This window comes from Nyctibius grandis, chromosome 16 (assembly GCF_013368605.1).
Source record: "Nyctibius grandis isolate bNycGra1 chromosome 16, bNycGra1.pri, whole genome shotgun sequence".
In the NCBI taxonomy this organism is placed as follows: Eukaryota; Metazoa; Chordata; class Aves; order Nyctibiiformes; family Nyctibiidae; genus Nyctibius; species Nyctibius grandis.
Genome location: NC_090673.1, coordinates 6,421,935 through 6,443,312, shown reverse-complemented (window position 1 = coordinate 6,443,312; position 21,378 = coordinate 6,421,935). Strand labels below are relative to the sequence as shown.

Below are 21,378 nucleotides of genomic sequence, written 5' to 3'. Positions count from 1 at the left end.
ACAGACCCTGGTGGTTTTCATATCACAGACAACTCTCCCCATGCAGGGCTGGGGAAGTGTGTGTTCAGAGATGCTGCGTAACTGGGAATATTTATTCCGGAGAACATATCCTGAAGACCCTGATTTACCCCCAGCCTGGTGTCATTATGCCTGGAGAAGACCCTGGGTTACCCAACATCTGGTGTGATTGTGCCTCCCAAAGCAAGGGGAATGCCCAGCCCCCGGATGAGCAGTGCAGGTGACAAGGACGCAGTGGGACCCCCCAAGAGACACACTCCACCGCAGCCAGAGGCTCAGCCCCAGACGAGCTCTGCAGCCCCCGCACCAGCGACACTTCCTAGTGCTGCGGGAGCCGGACCCCAGCCCCGCAGCCTCCCTCCGCGGGTACCCGCGGTGCCCAGCGCGGGGGGCAGCAAGACCCCGGGGCGAAGGGGGGTGTGTGTGTGTCTACAACCGGCCCTGCCGCAGCGCCCGGGGCCGGCGGGGGGTCCGTGCCGCGCTCCGCGGGGGCCGGGGGCGGGCCGAGGGGAGGGCGCTGCGGCAGCGCGGGGCAGGCGGGGCGGGGGGAGGCGGCGGCGGGCGGAGCGGCGCGGAGCGGCGCGGGCGGTTCAGCACCACGGAGAGCGCCCCGAGCCGCGCCGTGCCGGGCCGTGCCGGGCCGGGCCCGCATGGGGCCGCGCTGAGCGGGGCGGGCGGCCCCTGTGCGGCGGGGGGCGGGCGGGGCGGGGGGGGGGCCCGGCGGGCTCCGGGCCGCCCGTGGATGAGCACCATGCGGCTGCTGCTGCTCGCCCTGCTCTTCTCCTCCTCCTTCGCCCGCGCCGGCTGCGACCCCAAGATCGTCAACATCGGCGCGGTGCTGAGCACCAAGAAGCACGAGCAGATCTTCCGCGAGGCGGTGAACCAGGCCAACAAGCGGCACGGCACCTGGAAGCTCCAGCTCAACGCCACCTCGGTCACGCACAAGCCCAACGCCATCCAGATGGCCCTCTCCGTCTGCGAGGACCTCATCTCCAGCCAGGTACCCCGGGCCGGCGACCCCCCCCACGCCGCCGCCGCCGCCGCCGCCGGGCACCCCCTGCCCCGTCCCCGCAGGGCGCCGAGGCACCGCCAGCCCCGCGGCCGCAACGACCCCGGCCCCGCCGCGCCCCTCGGCCGCCCCTGGGGCTCGGGGTGGGCAGAGCCGCGGCCAGCGGGGTCCTGCCCCGGGGCCCCCGGGCTCCGCTGCCCGCATTGCAGCCTTTATGTAAGCGCGGCCGGGCGGCACGCTCCGCTGCACGGGCACCCGCACACACCCCGGGGCACACACGGGCACCCACACACACACCGGGGTTCACACACGCACCCCGGGGTTCACACGGGCTCACACATGCACCCCGGGGCACACACGCACGCACCCCGGGGTTCACACGGGCTCACACATGCACCCCGGGGCACACACACGCACACCCCGGGGTTCACACGGGCTCACGCACGCAGAGCAGGTGTGCAGACATGCCGACCCAACACCACGCGTGAAGAGAGCAACACGCATCATACACAGACACGCATCACCACGGGCACACGCCCAGAGCTACATGTGCACATGCTGTGTGCAGACATGGGCATCCACACACTGCAGGCAGAGGTGGGCATGGGGAGCGCCACGCATGCACAGACTATGCACTCATGTATTGCTGTGGGAATGCCCATGGGCCGCTCTGCATGCACACACACACACGCCATGTACACACATGCATCGCTGTGCAAGCACGGGCACACACACACACACAGAGAACATGGCATGTCTACACTGGTACCAGTGTGCAAACGCACTGGTGCATGCACGCTATGCCACATGCATACACTGCACCAGGCACACACATCCTGCCACACAAACACACCCTACTGTGTGTGCTACAAACACACACACACACACACACACACACGGCTTCATGTACATGCACGCAACCCCTGTCACACACTTGCATGGCTGTGCACTACACCCTCACCATGGCCCCCCCAGCACCACACAGTGCATGAAGCAAGCACACAAGCACACCCGCTGCCACACATGGGAGACACAGGCACACACTGACCAAGATTGCAGACATGTAGACACAGCATGCACACACACACACACACACACACACAGAGCCATGGGCACACACACACACACACACACACACACGCTGTGCATGCATACACATACCCACAAAGACACAGAGCCGTGGGCGCCCACACAGCACGCTCCTCCCTTCTGTCTACATGGGTCACTCAGCACATGCAAGGGAGCAGTGTGAATCTGCAGAGGTGGGGGGTGCAGCCTGGGTGCCCTGGGTGCCCTGGGCAGCCTGTGGTCCAGCCCCTCTGTCTCCCCTGCATGTGCTCTGTGTGCTGAACTCAGCTGACCAGCTCCATTCCTCTCACTTGGGGCCATCAGGTGGGCAGACAGGCAGGTACAAACCCGCCTCCACCTTAAACATACCCATGCACATACAAAAGGTGTACATGGACCCGTGCATAGGTACAAACACACACATGGAGACTCAAACACACCCCAACACACACCCACAGGCACACATATGCACACCCAGGCACACACAAAGCCAGGGAGAGGGAAGGGAGGTGGAAGGGCCAGAGGTGCACAGCAGAGCAGAGCTGACACGTTCACAGCTCAGCTTCCCAGTGTGGAGATGGAGGATGGCTGGAGACACCCCTGGGGATGCTGGCAGAGCTGGGCAGGCAGCGCAGGCTGTAAAGGATATCCGCTGCCTGGCAGGGAGCAGGGAGAAGGCTCAGCCGGGTCCCTTGCTGGGCCGAGGCTCCATTTAAGCAAGCCGGCTGATGGACGCCTGTGTCCGAGCCACCTCTAAGCCTTGTCCCCACAGCAAACCCCACGGAGGCCCCGGGCTGGTGCAGGGTTGCAGGCACTGGCACATCCCTGCGTGAGCAGTGGGACACGGGCAGCAACTAAGCCAGGCTGTAGAGGTGGGATGGGTGCTGGGGGTGGCCACGCTGAACTAAAATGCAGGGGTTCACCCAGCCCCACTGCCCAGCATGGGGCACAGCCACCCTCGGCCCTTGCTCGCTCGCACTGTGCCCGAGCAGGGGGCTGCAGGGCAGAGGAGGGGCTGGGAGCTCGCACACGCAAAATGGCTCCTGTCAGCCAGCTGCTGCGTGGTGCAGCGCAGCCCTTGCCCCCACACAGCCCCCAGCCTCTCCCCCCAGTACCCGGTCCTGCCCCAAGCCCATGCCCCAGCCCTGCTGGGGGCAGGTCCTCGCCCACCCCTCGTGTCAGCACAGCACTGGGCACCTCTGTGAAGGTCACTCCCCTCCTCCTGCCTCCCCAGGTCACCTCCCCAACCCCTTCTCCAGTCATTCCTCCCTTCTCCCACGGGAGGGTCTCCAAGCCCTGCCCCAGCTCACTCTGCACCCCCAGCTTGCTCCCATCCAGCACCAGGCAGGATCTTTCCTCTTCCCACCTAGTCCCCAGGTCCCCTTCCCCAGGCACGCTGCATCCTTCTCTCCCGTCCCTCCAGCCCAGGCACTGAGCACATCCTGGAGCTTGGGCAGATGCTTGGAGGAGGAAGAAGTGTTATTTCCTCCCAGACATCAAAGTCTTTGCACTGATTCACCCTAGCTGGAGACCTGTCACCAGCTGGGGACATTCCTTGTGCTGCGAAAGGGCATTAGTGTAACAAAGGATCCCCCAGGGATTGCCCAGCTCCTTCCTCTCCGTTCGACACAAAATAGGATCCTGCTGGAGACCAAAATCCCAGCCCTGTAATAACAGCAGGATCTCGCCGAGTTCCTCCTTCCCCATTTCAGTATAACCCAGATCCCCCGTGGATCCTGCCCCCCACCACCCCCCCAGCTTTCTCATTTCTCTGCGTGCTCAGGGCCAGATGGCTGATTTGCTCCGTGGCTCTGCGTTCCTTCTCCTGCTCGGAGTCCCAGCTGACCACTTTGTTTGTAATAGTCCTCGGAGGGGAATTACAACCGAGTATTAAATGTGTGGTTAAAGAAATCGCATTACACAGTGTGACTGTAAGGGAGATGTTTCCCTTTAATCTGTAATCCATGGAAGTTATTAGTTTAGCGAGCGGAGCGGCTAGGCACGGCATTCCCATTAAGATATAACCCTGAGCAGACCCATCACCTCCGCACAGGCTGCAGCTTGAGCCGCAGCACAGCACCCCTCTCTCCCCAGTGCAGCCCTTGCTGTTCCTGATTATCTGAATGCCGTTATTGTGTTAACGTGGGGCTGTTTAACATTGCAGAAAAGAAAAGGAAAAAAAAAAAAGTCACACTCCTTGGCCAATGTGCTCCTGTGAAATAATGTTTGTGTCGTGTATCCTGTCCTACAGGTCTATGCAATATTAGTTAGTCACCCTCCTGCTCCCAACGATCACCTAACACCAACACCCGTATCATACACAGCTGGCTTCTACAGGATTCCTGTCATTGGTCTGACAACACGCATGTCTATATATTCTGATAAGGTAACTGATGCATGTTTCTAGTCTAGTACCTCATACATGTGGTGTAAATCGAGAGTACCCATCAGGAGGGTTAATGATGTCTACACTATCTATGTGTCTGTCTGTCCATCCATCCCCTCCAGCTAAACCTGCAGCTCCCTCTCTCTCTCTCTTTCCCCCCGCATTCCCGGGGATGTTATTTTTTCACAGCTGCCAGTGTTGACCTACATAGTGCTGGATGATTTCTGCAGCGTATCTCTGCCAGGCTGCTGGGCTCACTGCTCTTCAGCCAAGGCAAAGGCATGAACTAGCTCCTGCCCTGCTCACTAGTGATAGCCGGGGGGTCCTGGGTGCTTCCTGGGTGCGGGGGGACCTGTGGAGGGGCAGGAAGACCCTAATAGAGCCTGTACATTGGGCAGGGGCTCTCTGGGACTTGAAGGTTGTTTGGTTGCGTTCACTTCTCTGGGTTTATGTGATATTGGTCGGGGAGATAATAGAATTGACTGAGAAGTTATCCCAAGGCTTTAAATGACGTTCAATTTGGTCAGCACTCAAGACAGCGGTTCAGATTCCAGTGTCTCAAACCACTGTCTGCTGTCCCTGTGGAAACACAGAGGCTTTCAGGCTGGATGAGGTCCTGCTGCGTGCAGGGGGCCGGGGGTGATGCCCTGGCCTGGGCGATGAGATGATGCCATGGTCGGCTCTTCCACCCGGTGCTCAGCTCACAGCCCGCTTTGCAAAGACACCCTGTGATGAGTGAAAGCAAAAGGAGGAGCTGAGCAGATCAGAGCCAGGCAGAGCACATGCCATCGCAGCCTTGGTGGAGGTTTTTGTCCAGGTGCACAAGCTTAGTGGGTGAGATCAGGCCTGTTTCAAAGCACGAGTTGTCCTTTGCTTGAAAAATGTGAATATTCACAAATGCAAATGTTCAGTGCAAAAATAGTCACTCCACCTACGTGCTAAATGAAGTCAAATTCCAGAAGGGAGGAGCAGAGGCTCCCAGAGATGCAGCCCACAGGACTGCTCGGCTTGGAGCAGCAACGGGTCTTGGCATCTCCCACCAAGTAAAACCGCGGTAGGACATCCAAGAGCACGGCAGTGACAGCAACGGTGGCTGGCAGGGGCTGGGGACCTGCACGCCCTGGCAGGGTCCCATCAGGCACTGTTAGAGGGAAAGGGATGGTAACAGAGCTGGCAGAGGGAGAGGGGCAGCAGGTAGGAAACTTACAAGGGGAATTTGGTTCATGCTGCCATGGGAAGGAGATAGGTCTGATCAGCAATGTCACCGAGAGGGACCTTGTCACAGTGCACACAATGGCAGGGAGAGGGGACCCTGCATGCTGTTGGTCCAGCTTCATCTCCGCAGAGTCGTGCTCACCAAAGCAAATTGGCTGCCTTTCCACAGCACGACCTTGTGCTGAATTTGCGTGCTCACCCTGAGGGGGTGGGAGCTTTCCTGGCAGCCTCTGCTTCAGCCTTTTTTTCCCTATTTCAAACATGTTTTCTGCAAAAGCGGCTCATAAAAACCACCTGGCTCCCTTCAGAGCTGGAGGAGCGACCTACTGCAGCAGTAGCAACCCACTGCAGTGGCAGGGAGATGCTCCCCACTCAATATTTCGTAGAATCATAGAGTGGTTTGGGTTGGAAGAGACCTTAAAGATCATCTAGTTCCAATTAGACCCTCTAGTCCCTGTTTGGGGCTGTTGGGCAGGTGCAGGGCTGTGGGGTGCACTCGCCTGGCAGGGACTCAGCAGGGAGGCCACGCTGCCTGCACCGGGCATGTCTCAGCCTTCCGAGCACTCCTGCCTGGCCAGTCTCTTCCTCAGGCTCCTTCCCACTGAGACAGACAGACCTGAGGACTTTCAGTTCTCTGCAAGAGTTGCAGGCAGGAGATGGGGCAAAGGCAGGGACTGGGTAGGTAGAGGAGCAAGGATGTTGAATCGTAGTCTGGCAGGAGCTGGAGGGGACAGCAAAGGTGGGAGTGGACTGGAGGACAGCAGAGCAAAGGGGTGTGAAGCCATGGGACAGGATGGTGCAAGGCTCTGCACACCCTATGCAAGACAGGCCAGCTGGTGCAACACAGGGACATTCCGCTGGTTCCCTTTTCGGTTTCCACTGATCAACTTGCCTTTTTTTTTTTTTTTAATTCAGGAAATTATACCTTTCAGCTTAGTTTCTATGGAAACAAGCTTGTAAGATCACTTTGTGTGTATACCCCTGATTGGTTTTGAAGGCATCAACCAATTTTAGCTAAATTTCACAGGGTGTTGAAGTCTCAGAGTTAATTATGGTCCTCCCAAGGCTAAGCTGCCAGGGAAAGGAAAGGCGTGGGCCTCAGCACAGACAGGTTTGCCCAGTACCTTTTGATGCTCTCTGAGCATCTCCAGTCGAGCATAGTGGTCCATGAGCTGTAGCCAGTCTTTTAACTAAGATACCTGAGGGGAACAAGCTTTATTGCTCCCAGTATTCAAAGAACTATTTGTTCTGGAAACAGGAATGCAGCTATCAAGCTGATCGCTGTGGCTTGGCAGCCTTTGTTTGGCCTCCTTGTGTGTACATCTTATGAAATCATGACATGCTTCTTCAACGAGCTCCTCACGTCATTCAGGACAGTGCCTGTATGGTGAGGGGGTCTCTGAAATCCTGATCACCTCTGAGCGAGTGGGAGGTGAGCAGGGAACTGCAGGAAGAGAGAGGAGGGTGTCATGGTAAAGGCAGCAGAGTGGTCCCCATGGCTGTGGTGTCCATCACTAAGGAGAGCCCTTCATGGACTCTGCATGGACTGAGCATTGCCAGAGTCACTCTCTGACCTCCTCATGCTGGGCCCCCTGAATGGACAGGCTGGTCTGTGGCTTTAGTGCTTCTGTTCCTCGTGTGTCACTGGGGGTATTTATATCTCCTTTACATCTCAGCCAAAAAGATGAGACGATATCGATGTCTTGACAATATGAGAAATATGAGACGACACTGAGAGTGTGAGAGTGAAGGTCATGGGGAAATGCACAGCTCGAGGGCTGGGAAGGTCTGGTGCCGTTCATCACCACCGTGTGGGACCACACCTGTGTGATGGGGATGAAGGGACATGCTGCGTTCCTTGTCTCAGTGTGACCACTCCATGCCCTCACGGAGGTTATTGCTCACTGAGAGGGGTAGTTTTCTTTTTTACTGGTCTCACTGGCAACTGATGCTTGGCAGAAATGGTGTTAGTCAGTGTGGGGAGCTGCATGGAAAGTGGGGAGAAAAGTGATTCCCCTTGGCTGAGGTCAGGGTCAGGACTCCTTCACTGGCACCTGCAAGAAGTGGCTGGAGAGGCTGGTTAACATAACGTAGAGACATTTGCCCCTGGAATGGGTTTCACAGCCACCGCTGAGCAGCACAGCCGTCAGCGGGGCGGCCCGCAGCGCGTCAGAGCACACGAGGGGCTCTGCGTGCTGCAGCCCGTGCTGATGGCAGTGATGGAGCCCACTCATCCCAGCGGAGCAGAGCTCTTCGCAGGGTCTCAGGATTCAAGCTGGGAGGAGGACAGAGCAGCCCCACCACTCCACAAGGCTGTTGCTGCAGTGCTGGGCCATTCCCCGGAGGCTGATGAGTCCTTTCCTCCGTGCACTGCAGCGAAAGGCACATGATACATTTGCACCTGAGCTCCCCATACGTCTGCCCCCACTGAAATCCCTCCCAGCACATGTCTAAGCTATTGCAGAGTTGCCTCAGCTCCCTCCCACGTCTGCAGCTATCACGCGGGGCAGTGGGCAGGCTGCTTTCTGATGGGGCTCAGCGACACATGGGCAGGCTGAACAGAGCAGGGGACAGAGCACCCCAGGCTTCTTCCATGGAGGCACAGGCCAAGGCTTCTTTTTCATACCCAGCTGATGACTTTTGCTAAATTATCAGGAACTTTATATATTGGGATCTCTGTCAATTATCTCCTTAAAACTTCCCAGACAGCTCAGTTTTGGGATGTGTTGCTAAAAGGGGGACTGACCACATGGTTTCCATAGGTAATGAAACAAGAGCACACTGTTTCCTCAAGCCTGTAGGAAAAATTACTCTATCAGCCACGGACTGTGAGCTGTGATGAGCCCCTAGGCAGACAGAGGTAAAGAAGATAGCAATCCTGTCACCCATGGACCTGTACATGGTCCTTATACGGACACACGTGCACTGCCTGGTGGCCCCACAGCCATGCCTGCACACTCCCTACACATGTGCATGTCCCCCACGCACACAAACTCCATCGATAGGCACCCACACGTGCACCCTCCCCCAGGCATGGCATGGCCACGTGCAGACTGTGCGCAGCCATTGGAACACCCAAACATGTTCCCTATGTGGGTACCTGCACACACATGTTTTCTGCATGTATATGCTCACTTTTATATATACGTGGAGTCCTTGATTGCACACATGCACACACACAAATACACATCTACTCAAACGTCTACTTAAACTCAGCTCCTTTTCGTATCTGACCACAGCAACAAAGTCAGTACCACTAATAATTTGCAGTTCCTAAGAGTCCTGACCCAGCACATGTCCCCAGTCTCATAACCCTACTCACTCCCAGTACATTTAGGCTCCAGCCCCATGGTTTTCTGCTGAGCTGAATCCACTTTGAAGCCTGGACTCCATCTCGACCTGTATTTACTTACTTTTTGCAGAAACAGAATTAAGGGAGGAAGCACAGGGCTGAGCACTCAGGCTTTGGTGGCATTAGGAAGATATTGCAGAAAGCTGCTCCTCGACTTGGAGTTCTGTCAGCGATTCCCACGCTCACATCCCAGCCCCCTCAGCACCAGCAGGCACACTCGGAGGAGAGCAAATGATGTGAATCCTGCAAAACATCTTAGGAGGCGAACTGCTGTTTTGTAATTAGGAGCATTTTTTGCTGTGTGCCTGATCCGAGGGGAGTGGGTTGTGACCCATGAGAGCTCAGAGTTAGAGCACCTGTAGCAGAATATCAGGGACATGTAGTGATAGGACAAGAGGGAATGGTTTTAAACTGAAAGAGGGGAGATTGAGATGAGATATTAGGAAGAAATTCTTTGCTGTGAGGGTGGTTGGCCCAGGTTGCCCAGAGAAGCTGTGGCTGCCCCCTCCCTGGCAGTGTTCAAGGCCAGGTTGGCTGGGGCTTGGAGCAACCTGGTCTAGTGGAAGGTGTCCCTGCCCGTGGCAGGGGGGTTGGAACTGGATGGTTTTAAGGTCCCTTCCAACCCAAACCAGTCTCTGATTCTATGATTCTATGACAGTGCCGATGAGCGGCGCAGCTGAAATGAGTGAACATACTGTGCTGCTTGTCTCACAGAGGCTGTGTTAAAAAAATCAGGTCTTTATAACAGTTATTTGCCTCATAATGGGCCAACTACGATGCACAGTTATCTGCATTTCTCCTGCTCTTCATGTAATTGGGAATGTTTGCATCAGTCATACAAAACTGCAGCTCTGAGACGCTTGTCACAGCTCTCCTGGTTTATTTCCTCCTTCGATCAAACATCCACAGATCCTCTGGGTCTTCAGTAATTAGCAAATGCTTCCAGTGCTTTGGTATTTTTGCTGCTGCCTCCATAATTTCTGTGTTTTGGGCCAGGGCAGCAGAACGGACACGTTGTCCCACTGCAGAGAGACCTGACCATGACAGGGGTTTTGCAGTGTTTTCTACACATTGCATGGTTTGGTTTGACTTTATCACTGTGTTGAGTGTGAGGAAAAGGCATTATCTCCTCTACCTGTCCCTCCTGTATGGGTCCATGGTGGACATGATGCCCTTTCTCTTCCAGAGTGAATTACTTTGGCCCTTTCAGGACATTTCTGATTCATAATGGGTCAGGTCCCTGGATGAGCAGGTCTCGACAAGACCTGTTTGGCCCGGAGGACCACCTCAGCCTTAAAAAAGAAATATTATGGTGCTTTCCTTTTTGTCCTCTCCTGTTCAGACTTCTGCCTCCCTCCAGCACATAGCTGGTTTGTCAAGTAGTGTCCCTGCTGAGCATAAGCACTTTCATTTTCTAATATTTGACTCTAGGACCTTTTGGAAAAGCTGCATTTTTTGAAACCTCTCTGTCAGCTGCAGCTATTGGTCCAATTGCTCCCCAAAGAGTGCTGTACTTAATTAGGCTGGAATTGCTATTGCTCAATCACCCAACCATAATGATGCCTTTAACCAAATCAGAGAGGTTAGCCAGGGCATGAGTTCAGAGCTGCCTCTTGTGTGCTGTGCAGAACAAGCTGACCTAGAAACAGCCAAACAGCATGTTATAGAACTGCTTTTCTGAACTCCTCTCATGACAAATAACTAATATATACCTGTGTGTGCCTGCAGCTGCTCCTAGTTACTCTCCGAAGGGAATTCGTTTTCTTTTTAATGTCCATTGCTCAGTACTATTTTCAAAAAGTCAAGAGGAAAGGCTACATTTGCACTGAACGTTGCTGACAGTTTGTTGCTGGACAGGCTTTTCTTCACCATGCATTTACAGACCACAAAGCAAAAAAAACCCTCTTTGCTGTGCGCTGGATTAACCACAGAGAGGTATGAAGTCGTAGCCAGGGTTTGCTTCCAGCCAGAAGAAAGGAGTGCAGGTTCCAGAGGCTAGCTCAAGGCGTGCAACCCAGAGGTCTACCAAAAATTGCTGCACTGCCTCTTTGGCTTTGCGATCCCAACCCTGTCCATGCAAACCTGCCCAGTCCCTGAGATGCAACCTGACTGACAACCCAACCGGTCTATGTTGAGCTCTTGTTCTTCCTTGCAGAGCATCCACCTGTCCTTTTTGCGCACGGTCCCACCATACTCTCACCAGGCCAACGTCTGGTTTGAGATGATGAGAGTCTTCAACTGGAATCACGTCATTCTGATAGTCAGTGACGACCACGAAGGTCGTGCTGCACAAAAGAAGCTGGAGACCCTCTTGGAGGAGAGAGAGTCCAAGGTCAGTTCCTGAACATTGTCTTGTAGCTTTGTTTAAGCAACAACAACAAAACTAGAAGTCTCGGGCTGTTGTATGTATGTAGATTTCTGTATGTAAAACACCTTTTCTTTCCATTGTAACATGGCTAACATGCTTAAAGCATCAACAGTGTCTGACTAGTACCTGACAGAACTTTGTACTTTATTCATTTCACTTGCTTTGCCATGGTCAAAATCTCCTACATGTAAATCGACTACAAAATGAAGGGAAGGATAACCTGGAGCTCTGCAAATGCCTCGCCCAAGATTCCCACCTAAGGAGAGGACCAGTCGCTCAGCTTAGGGAAGCACCTGCCCCATTACAGCCACCCAGGGGCCAGGCAGACCCAGCAGTGCCAAACCAACCCCGAAAAGCAGCTTCTGAATTGGCTAACCGGAGCTCACCTTAGAGGCTTAGGAGGGGCAAGGGCAGCCGGTGCATTGATGCACGGAGGTATAATGCACCCTCTCTATAAAGCTGTCAGCTCTGCGGCGGCAGGCTGACGCCCCCGTCCCCATCTCCATTGAAGCACATGCCAAACGCTGCTTTCCTGACACCCCATGCTGTTACGAGAGGGCGGTCGCGGCTGGCGGGAGCAGCTTTATCGAGGAGGTGCACTGCACCTGCACTCAGGGCCACGCAGGGGAGAAGGGAAGGAGGCAGGGGAGGTCCCTGAGCCTGCTAGAAATTCGGGAGGACTACCACAGACCTGCTGCCATTGAGTAAAAGGACCGAGCAAGTGTTCAAGACAAGCAGGGAAGGAGAACACGCGGAGCCGTTGGGTGCAGTGCTTCAAAGGCAGGCACCTGCCTGGAAGGCAAGGAACCACCTCCTGCCCTACAGGGTGAAGTCCCAGCACGTTCTCTTGACTGGGGCAGGGTGAGGTCTCCTTCAGGTGGGCAGAGTCCAAGCCCATCTCCAAGTCTCCAGCAGCGTCAGGGCAGGCACCCGTTCCTGGCTGTTCCCTCCTGGGTCACAGGCAGGGATCACAAGCTGCTCTTCTCTAGCCCCACCAGCAGCTGCTGGACTTTTGGCAGTCAGCTATTGAGGACATGTGCCCGTAGACACTTCTTGTGTTTGGAGTTGGTGGCTGAGCTGAGAGACAAGAGGGAGCAGGTTGCCACTGCTCTTCGTCACCTCTCATCAAGCCGCTGGAGGAAGAAATGGTGCAGGGGTGCGGGCTGGTACAAGCCACACTGACCAACAGGCTTTTGTTTTTGGCGGTGGTTTCCAAGAAGTTTCATCCTTGCTGCATCCTGGGCCACTGCGAGACACTGGTAGGCCACCAACCATGGTGGGATACTCCCGCCTACAAAGGCAGCTTCCTGCTGGGTGGCAGCGGGCCAGTATTTCTCTCCAAAGCCTCTTCCCAGCACTGTGTCCCTCACCCAGGGAGAGCTGTGGAAAAGTTGTTTCCACTGTCAGTCAGTCGTCCCTTTCGTTGCATATTTTGATTCCTACTTTCTGTTTTCCGCCAGCTCCTGTTCATCTCTTTTTGCTGCTCCCTCTCATGCCTCCACTCCCTGCTTGCTCCATGCAATGCTCTACACAGGGTGAATTTCTTCTTCAGCCTGCCCATCTACAGGAAAGCCTTTGAGATCTGGGGCTTGAAAGATGGGGTAGAGAGGGTCTGTCTTCAGACTTGCCCAGCATTTGCACTGCATCTACAACATGTCTTGGTGTCTCCTGGCAGCCACTTGCCTACTGCAAATGCCCTGGTCATCCTCCAGCCTGGGGCATGTGCTCTGTGATGTTAGGTCACCTTGTCTTCCCTTTGGGGTATGCCACTGCATCTTGTTTCTTTTTCCTTTGAGGAGCTTGCTCTGGTCAAACTGACTGGTCTGGCTGGTCTTGAAGGTGACCCTGTTGGGGCACTCCTGTCTTCCTCAGTCTCTTCTGCTGTCTAATTGCTCTTCTAATCACTGGTGTGCTGACTGTCTTCATGCCATGAAGTGGTGTCCTGGACCCCTCCCCAACCTCCTCAAGGGCAGCCTGGACCTTGGGAAGGGAGCAGGCAAGAGACCTGTTCTCGACCTCTTCAAGGCTTGGATCACAGCCCCTGAGGACCTGGGAGATCTTCTATGGGTCAGAGGCTTACCTGTCCACCTGAGCTCTTGGATCTGAGCATGGCTTGTCTCCTGGAGCCTGCCCTGGGTGTCACTCAGGCACCACTGCATGGATTTGTACTTCAAGCAGGTGTTCGGAGCCCAGCACTTGGGCCAGGCTGTCCAGCCCTGGTGCACCCCATGTGCTAGCCTTGTCTTAGGTTTCTCTGCAGTAGCTCTCAGCCTGGAGCTACTGCTTCATCCCAGTACAACTCTGCTCATTCATCTGGGCAGGACACTATTGCACCAACGCTGCTTGGGTTCAGGAGGGAGTGCCAGACGCTGTGGAAATCAGAGTTTGTCCAAGTCAGAGGTGGCAGGTCTCTGGTGTGCTGGCTCCCTTTCTCTGAGACAGTGGTGTTCATGAAAGTGGTAATTTTTTGAGTGAATGCTGGAGAACATGGCGGAAAGTGAATTTTGAATTTTTGGGTCCCTGTGTGAAAAACAGGCTGAGGAGCAGGGAAGGGCTGCAGGATCAGATGGAAAAATGGGAAAGAAAGGAGACATTACTGGTCTGGTTCTGGCAATAAGGATAGTGACAGGGGAGGAAGAGGTGATCGGGTGCCCTCAGGTCCAGCTTTGCTGCACCCAAGACTCTGCTTCACTTTGCTGGCCAGCTTGGGTCAAGGTGCCAGCACATCCCAGGCACACAAGATGATTCGTGGCTGGAGGCTGCAAGATGGATGACCAAGTTTCTGGCTCAATTGATGGTGCCTGAGAAAAAGTGCCAATATCTCATCACTGGAGAACATTCATGCTGTCCTGATGCAGCTCTGCTCTCCTTGGAGGCAGTTGTTACTCCAGGTCTCACTGCGATCTGAGCAGATTCCAAGAAGCCATTGCAGAAATCCTCACTGTGGACGTCATCAGAAGTGAAGGCAGACCTGGGCTCCAAGCTGATTTTGCCTCCTCAGATACTTTTCCTTGCAAGGACCCAACTTCTTTGAGCAATGAAAAACCTGTCAGGCTGTGTCCAAGGAGAAGAAAGGAAAGATCACACAGCTGCACGGAAAGGAGACCTGGCAAAATGTCCTGCCAAAGACTGGTCTGAGTGCTCAGGAAGAGGCAAGCTGTTTAGTTTGGAACACAAGTTGCAGAGATAAAACCTGGCTGCCTAAGGAACAACCTGGGAACATGAACCCTTGCATCACGGGAGTGCAAAGGGTCAGGTTCCTGGCAGGGATCAGTTGCCATTGCAGTAAGATGCTGTGAAATGGAGATCAGAATAGAGCTATGTCCCATACCCCATACACACAGATCAGGGATGCCCAGCTGGGGTGGGACAGGGCCAAGAAGAAGAGGTCAGACTATGTCCCACCAAAACCTGCCAAGCACTGTCCTGCAGGCACTGTCAGGTAGACGTTATTGGCCTGACTGCAGGAGCTGCTCCCAGGAAGATCCACGGGGCTCTGTGCATGCTGCTGCAGGGTCAGGGCTCCTGAGAGCAGAGGCTGTTGACCCTCAGCACACTGCCTGGAGAGAGGAAACCTCCAGAAGTAGGTTTCAAGCCCCTGGCTCTTTTGGAGCCAAGCAGCAGAAGTTGCTCAAGCAGGAGACAAGGGGAGGAGCAGGCCCTCTGCTCTGGTCTGTTATCTGCAGGGCCACCGCACACTGAGCCACCTGCCCCTAGTCCAGGTGTGATGTTCCAGCCAGCAGCATGGAGACTACCAAGCAGTGAACCCCACTAGCCATGCATAGGGCCAGGTTATGGTCACCGTTGTCTCCAGCAGCTGCACCTCCCAGGGCCACCAGTGTGCCGCAGAGCCACGAGGTGCCTTCGGCCCTCCCCAGGCACCAGGTAAAAGCTGCAATGTCATCCCATGATCACCATTGCTTCATGTCGCCACGCTTTGAGCCTACATGGGACGTAGAGGGATTTTTGTTCTCTTTTGGATGACAACAGAGCTCCAAAAAGCTGCTCCCTCCTTGCAGGAGGTGAGAAGTTCGGCTGAGACACCTCACTTGCTGTGAACTCTCTTAGGATGAGCAGGATTGTAATGATGATAGTGACGGTAGTAATGCTAATACTCTTAACTGTAACAGTTTGCATTTATCCAGCACTTTCCGTACACAACATTTTGTCCTTTACTTCCACAGTAATTCCATGGAAATCCCAGCACTTAGGCCCTTAGAGACGCGTAGATTGTTTCTGAGTTTAAGATAAAAATTTCTTGCTGAAGAATTCCCCAGTCCCACAAGGGAAATGCAACCACATCGTGACAGCTTTGACACTCAGGCTTGCTCTAACCGATACGGCTTGGCACCGTGACGCTCCTGTGAGAGCTGAGGCACTCTCTCCTGATAGTGGTTTTTGCGAGCTCCAGCGTTATAGAGACCCTTTAGCAAACAGTGGAGGAGGAGGTGGATGTTGGATTGCTTTACTACACGTCATTTTCAACTGTTTATAATATTCTTCTGTGTCTACATATTTTCTCTGTGCACATTATTCATCAGAGTAAAAAAAGGAACTATGAAAACCTCGACCAACTTTCCTATGACAACAAGCGAGGACCCAAGGTATATATGCATGGAAATGCACGCCGCCCACCAACCTAACTAGCAAATGAAAAATAGCCACAGCCACCAGAAAAATAAAAAAGAAAAATAAAAGAGAAAGAGAAAAAAAAGAAAAGAAAAGAAAGAAAAAAAAAAAGAACCATGACTATGTTTCTTGGTAGCACGTTTTTATGTTGAGATAGTTTGGTTTGGACTTGAGAATGGAAACCTAGCCAGCTGACCCTGGAAGGATTTCTTTTGGAAACATGCATGTGAACCAGTAATTAACTTGCAAGTTTTTTTTTTTTTTGAAAAGTTGAACCAACCCCCTTTCCTCCCCAAAGGAAAACGGTTCCTTGGTGTAAGTTGCTCACTTTTACTCCCAAAGGTTAACCCTGTGCAATATGGTTTTTTTTTTTCATTTCCCATGTTTTTGAAAAACAACACTCGTTTGAGTTTTCAATTGCATTTCAAAGCCTTTTTCTCTTTCCTGTACAATGCACGCCTCTTTTTGGGTCTTGATTGACTTCAGTTTGCATGCACAGTGCAAAAAAAAAAAAAAAAAAACCAAAAAGCCAAAACCTTAAAAGAGAAAGGAAGGAAGGAAAGAAAGAAAAGAAAGAAAAGAAAAGAAAAAAAGAAAAAAATAGCTATAACCAACCTTATTTAGCAGACTTTGTGCAGTTTAATGAATTCTCTTGACCCTTTTCTAGATAGCATGGCTCTCACAAGCAGGCCTGGGGCTCCCGCACTAACCAGCTTTGCTCACACTAATGACAGGCTGAGAAAGTGCTTCAGTTCGACCCCGGCACCAAAAACGTGACGTCGCTGCTGCTGGAGGCTAAGGAGCTGGAGGCTCGTGTCATCATCCTCTCTGCCAGGTAAGGCAGAGCCGTCCCTTACCCTCCCTGCTCCGGTTTCTTCGCTCTCCCCTTTGCAACACTGCTGAGCACTGGAGTCAGTGCAAATGTGGGGCTTGTCGTCCTTCCAAGGAGTGTGAGAGAAAACCCACCTAGAGCCCCATGTCCCAGGCAGGTGGTGGATGCTGTGCTGTGCGTGGTGCTGGCCATGAGCACGTCTGGCTGTCCCGCAAAGTGTTAGCAGCTGCAGAAGCAGCAAGAGCTACTGATGGTGTATCCTGATCCACCTGTGAAGGAGGGGACTCTTATTGCCTCCATGCCTGTAGATGGTGAGCAATAAGGAATGGGCCACATTTGCAGATGCTCAGCAGTGCTGGGTGCTGTGGGGTTAGATGAGAGAAGGGCTCCCACTGCATCAAGAAATTAGCCGTTAACCAGGAGAAACAGTTATCAGAGGAGGGCTGCCTGGGGATGTGTTTTCACTTGGGATACAATACAGGAGAAAAGGAGCCATCCAGCCCCTGGAGCCACATTCCCATTCCCTTCTTCTCGTTGCAGTGAGGATGATGCGGCCACGGTGTACAGAACAGCAGCCATGCTCAATATGACGGGCTCCGGCTACGTGTGGCTGGTGGGGGAACGGGAGATATCGGGCAATGCCCTGCGTTACGCCCCTGATGGTAGGCACCCGCCCGAGGCACCCATCCTGCTGTCAGCCAGGCTTTGAGGAGCCTGCTTGGAGCTGGAATGAGTGGCACCTGCCCTCCTGGGGACCCCTTAGGTTAGGGAATGCGATGCCACGGTGGTCCCAAGCGAGTGGAGGGTCCCACACGTTGCTCTCCGCTCTCTTTGCCCGCATGGGGAGACAGCAGTCCTTCAGCCTTGTCCACTCTGCCATGCCCCAAATCCAGCCCACTGGGGCTTTGCAAGCTGACCATCACCTGGGGGAAAGGCTTGGGCAATGCAATGGGGATGGAGCACAGGGTGTCAGCGGTCCATGTAGCTGTCCCCAGTCCCCCTCTGGCAGGCAGGACGGTGCCAGCCCAGCGCCGCTGCAGCTGCTTCCCCTGCCTGCCCCTGCCTGAAGCTCAGGCAAGTCCCCAGCTTCATCCGAGGGGTCCTCAGCCCATAACCATGTGCTTGCTGGTCCCCAAGCCCTGTGCGCGGGAGTAACGCTGGAGGGGCCAGCGTGCCCAGGGGTGCTGACCTGCCTCCTCCCCTCTGCTCGCGGCAGGAGTGATCGGTTTGCAGCTCATCAACGGGAAGAACGAGTCAGCCCACATCAGTGATGCTGTCGCGGTGGTGGCCCAGGCCGTGCACGACTTGTTTGAGAAAGAGAATATCACAGACCCGCCACGGGGCTGCGTGGGCAACACCAACATCTGGAAGACAGGACCCCTTTTCAAGAGGTATTCGGGAAAGGGTCCTGCTGGAGGGAGCAGAGGATCTGCTGGGGGAGAGCTGGAAAAGGTGGGAGCATGCGGAAAAGGTGCAGGGGGGCAACATGGTAGCTTTGTTCGGAGTATCTGTCACTAAAGCTTTGGGCGTGAGGCACAGGACTGCTTGGACTCTCCTGCATGATTTGGGTGTGAGGGCTACATCTCTTCTAGAAAATTAGCCAGGACACAGGCTCAGGCACTGGCCCCCAGTTTGTCCAGGCTGTTTAGGCATCCTCCTGGTGCCTGGCACCGATTCTGTCTGTGCCAACCCACGCTCTTCTGGGCAGTGCTTAGGCAGCTGGGATCGGTGTGGGCAGGGAATGGCTCTAGGAGGAAGAGCTCTGGGGACCATGATCTCCTCCATTCTGGATCTTAATTCTGTGGGTGGGAGAGAGGAGAAAGGGGGTTTTATGCCAAATCAGGGTAGGGGGATAGTTCTGTCAAATTGGAGCTCAGTGCTGCGGACACGCTTCTTGCTGAACATTTCAGGGCTGTGGCCAGTGTGCTGCAAGCAGGACTTGGGGGCAAGAGATCTCCATGCACGGGACAGGCTGCTGTCTGCTGTAGCAAATACTGGTGATGTGGTTTTGGGTGGTGGGGTCTCAGCAGACCGGAGCATGCGCGTGGTGGATCTTGCTGCCGTGGGCAGTGTGATCGACAGATGCTGCCTGCGCTTCCCAGAATCCAATCTTTGTGCTACGTGGGGTTTTGTGCTGCATCACTGCAGATGCTGGAGACACAAGGGCCTCTTCTGCAGGCTGGATCTCTGTAAAGCAGCAATTCCTTCTGCATCACGGCTTGCTGTGTGGGAGGGCTGCTCTCTGCAGTGTGCAACCTGGCACCAGGGTCCAGCTTTTGGCAATGGGATCTTGTGCCAGGGGTTGCTCCCTGCAGACATGGTTGTGGTGTCTATGGGATGCCCTTTCTGTAGATCTGGGTTCTGTTGAGCATGGGACCTGCAGAGCCTGGAGATTTTTTTAGAAAAATTTCTGTCATCCTCTGCAGTGACACAATCTTTGGCACGAGCTATTCGAGTATTGTCTATGGTGCACTGCAAGTGGCTTGGACAATTTTTCTATGTCTTCAGTATCGTCTTTCCAGGGTTTGGAGGGCTGGTTCTCCCCTTTGTGGTGCACGTGCATGCCTGGGGCACTACCCAGGCTGTGAAGGGCTGGTGCCAGACAGAAGCACCATGAGCATTGCATGGACACAGCTCCCAAGGGGCCCTCAGAGGAAGGTGTCCTTGGGTGCTGTGGGACAGATCATTGCTTAAGGGAATGGGACTGATCTGGTGGAAAACAAGGGGCAATGACAACAGACATGGTAGTGCAACATTTGGGAAACTGACTGCATCCACCAGGAGGGGATGACCATAGGTCTATGAACAGACCATAGGTAGCCTTGACTGGATTTCCATAGGGTATTGGGCATACGGCAGGCAACTGAGAGAAAGCATTTGCCTTTCTGATGCCTTCTTAGGTGCCCCAATGGCCACAGCAGGTTTTCTAGATTGGCTCCACTGTATTTCTCTCCATAGGGTGTTGATGTCCTCCAAGTATGCAGAGGGTGTCACCGGACGGGTGGAGTTCAACGAGGATGGGGACAGGAAGTTTGCCAACTACAGCATCATGAACCTGCAGAATCGGAAACTGGTCCAAGTTGGGATTTACAATGGCAGCCATGTACGTACAGGCCTGGACAGGTTGGGTAGGAGGGGTGTGTGTGCTGGGATGTCTACCTACGGCCTCATGTCTTTCTCCTTCCTCTGGGATTTATCACAGGTCTTGACCAACGACCGGAAGATTATCTGGCCAGGGGGAGAAACCGAGAAACCGCAAGGCTACCAGATGTCGACCAAGTTGAAGGTAACAGCAAATGGCATTAGGAGATGGCAGGTCTCCTCAGCTCTCTGCATGAAGGGCTGTGACTTCATCTGCCTCCCACTCCCTCTGCTGCCTCTGCAGCTGTCAGTAGCATTTGCAAACCCAGGGCACCTGCCCTCTTGGAGAAGATATAGCAGAACAACTTAGAGAAAGTACTGGAGGGTGTTCAGAGCTAGAGCACAACTTCCAACTGGAGACAAACTAGATAGGGCGGCAGGCATCCTTTGGTTTGGAAAGAGATGGCTGGAAAGGGGATGTGAGAGAGAACAGCAGAGAATTCCTGCAGAAGTGGTGCAGATGCGTTGAGATGCTGCTTCAGTGAAAAGGTCCAGGACAGGAATGAAATATCTGCAGTAGCTTGGGGCAGTGTGACAGTGTCTAGGGCACCATTCAGGGCACTGATACTGGCTACGCGGTGGCTCTCATCAGCTTGCTGTTAGGGAGAGGGGTGTGAAAGGCGTTGAGGCTGAGCTGAAAGTGCCACACAAAGGAGGATGCTGGTATGGCTGTTCCTCATCTTGGGTGCAGGGAAAGCAAATGTTCCCCGTGCCAAAGCCAGGTCCTGCTGCTGGGCTGAGCGGTCTCATGTGCTGAGATGGCAGCTGAGGAGGGCACCAGGGCATTTTGGCCATGCTTGCGTGGAGAGGGCAGCCCAGCTCCCCACCCAAGGGAACATAGCTCTGGAGGGGAATGGAGACAAGTGGGTGTTTGTGCTTTGCCTTGCAGATCGTGACAATCCACCAAGAGCCCTTTGTGTATGTGAAGCCCACGCAAGCAGATGGGACGTGCAGGGAGGAATTCACCATCAATGGAGACCCTGTGAAAAAGGTCTTTTGCACTGGACCCAACGAGACCATCCCAGGTAACTCAGTCTGGTGGTGAGCGCAGCGTCTCCCCCAGCACACCTAGCTGATGAAGACTCCCGTCCTAAGAAGGGGTCCCCAGGGAGGGTGCTCAGTCACACAGGAGGCCCAGAGGATAAGGAGCAGAAAGGTGACAGCACATTCAGCCCCCAAATGCCCCCCCGTCAGCTCAGTCCCACAGTAGTGCTGTGCAGTAACTGGGCACTGGACTCAGGTTTTTGACCCCAACAGGTGATTTTCCCACTGTCTCTCTTCTGGGTGGGCTCCAGGGCTGTTTTGGCAGATTGCATCCCATGTTTCTGTCTCCTGACATACTCCAATTCTCTTTGCCTTG

The 21,378-nt window shown here is 54.2% G+C and overlaps 1 protein-coding gene across 5 annotated transcripts in view; it reads left to right on the top strand.

The window, feature by feature from the left end:
• The first annotated feature begins 760 nt into the window (after positions 1-760).
• GRIN1 (glutamate ionotropic receptor NMDA type subunit 1) overlaps positions 761-21,378 on the top strand; it is a 36,977-nt gene continuing 16,359 nt past the window's right edge. For 3 of the 5 annotated variants that reach the window (XM_068413734.1, XM_068413732.1, XM_068413730.1), the window contains exons 1-9: positions 761-1,018; positions 4,347-4,481; positions 11,204-11,380; positions 16,780-16,880; positions 17,418-17,539; positions 18,094-18,268; positions 19,836-19,980; positions 20,080-20,163; positions 20,908-21,043. In XM_068413734.1, coding sequence (XP_068269835.1) covers positions 761-1,018; positions 4,347-4,481; positions 11,204-11,380; positions 16,780-16,880; positions 17,418-17,539; positions 18,094-18,268; positions 19,836-19,980; positions 20,080-20,163; positions 20,908-21,043 — 1,333 coding nt within the window. Of the gene's footprint in view, positions 1,019-4,346; positions 4,482-11,203; positions 11,381-15,957; positions 16,021-16,779; positions 16,881-17,417; positions 17,540-18,093; positions 18,269-19,835; positions 19,981-20,079; positions 20,164-20,907; positions 21,044-21,378 lie in introns of all 5 variants that reach the window. The other 2 variants (XM_068413733.1, XM_068413731.1) reach the window with 1 other exon arrangement.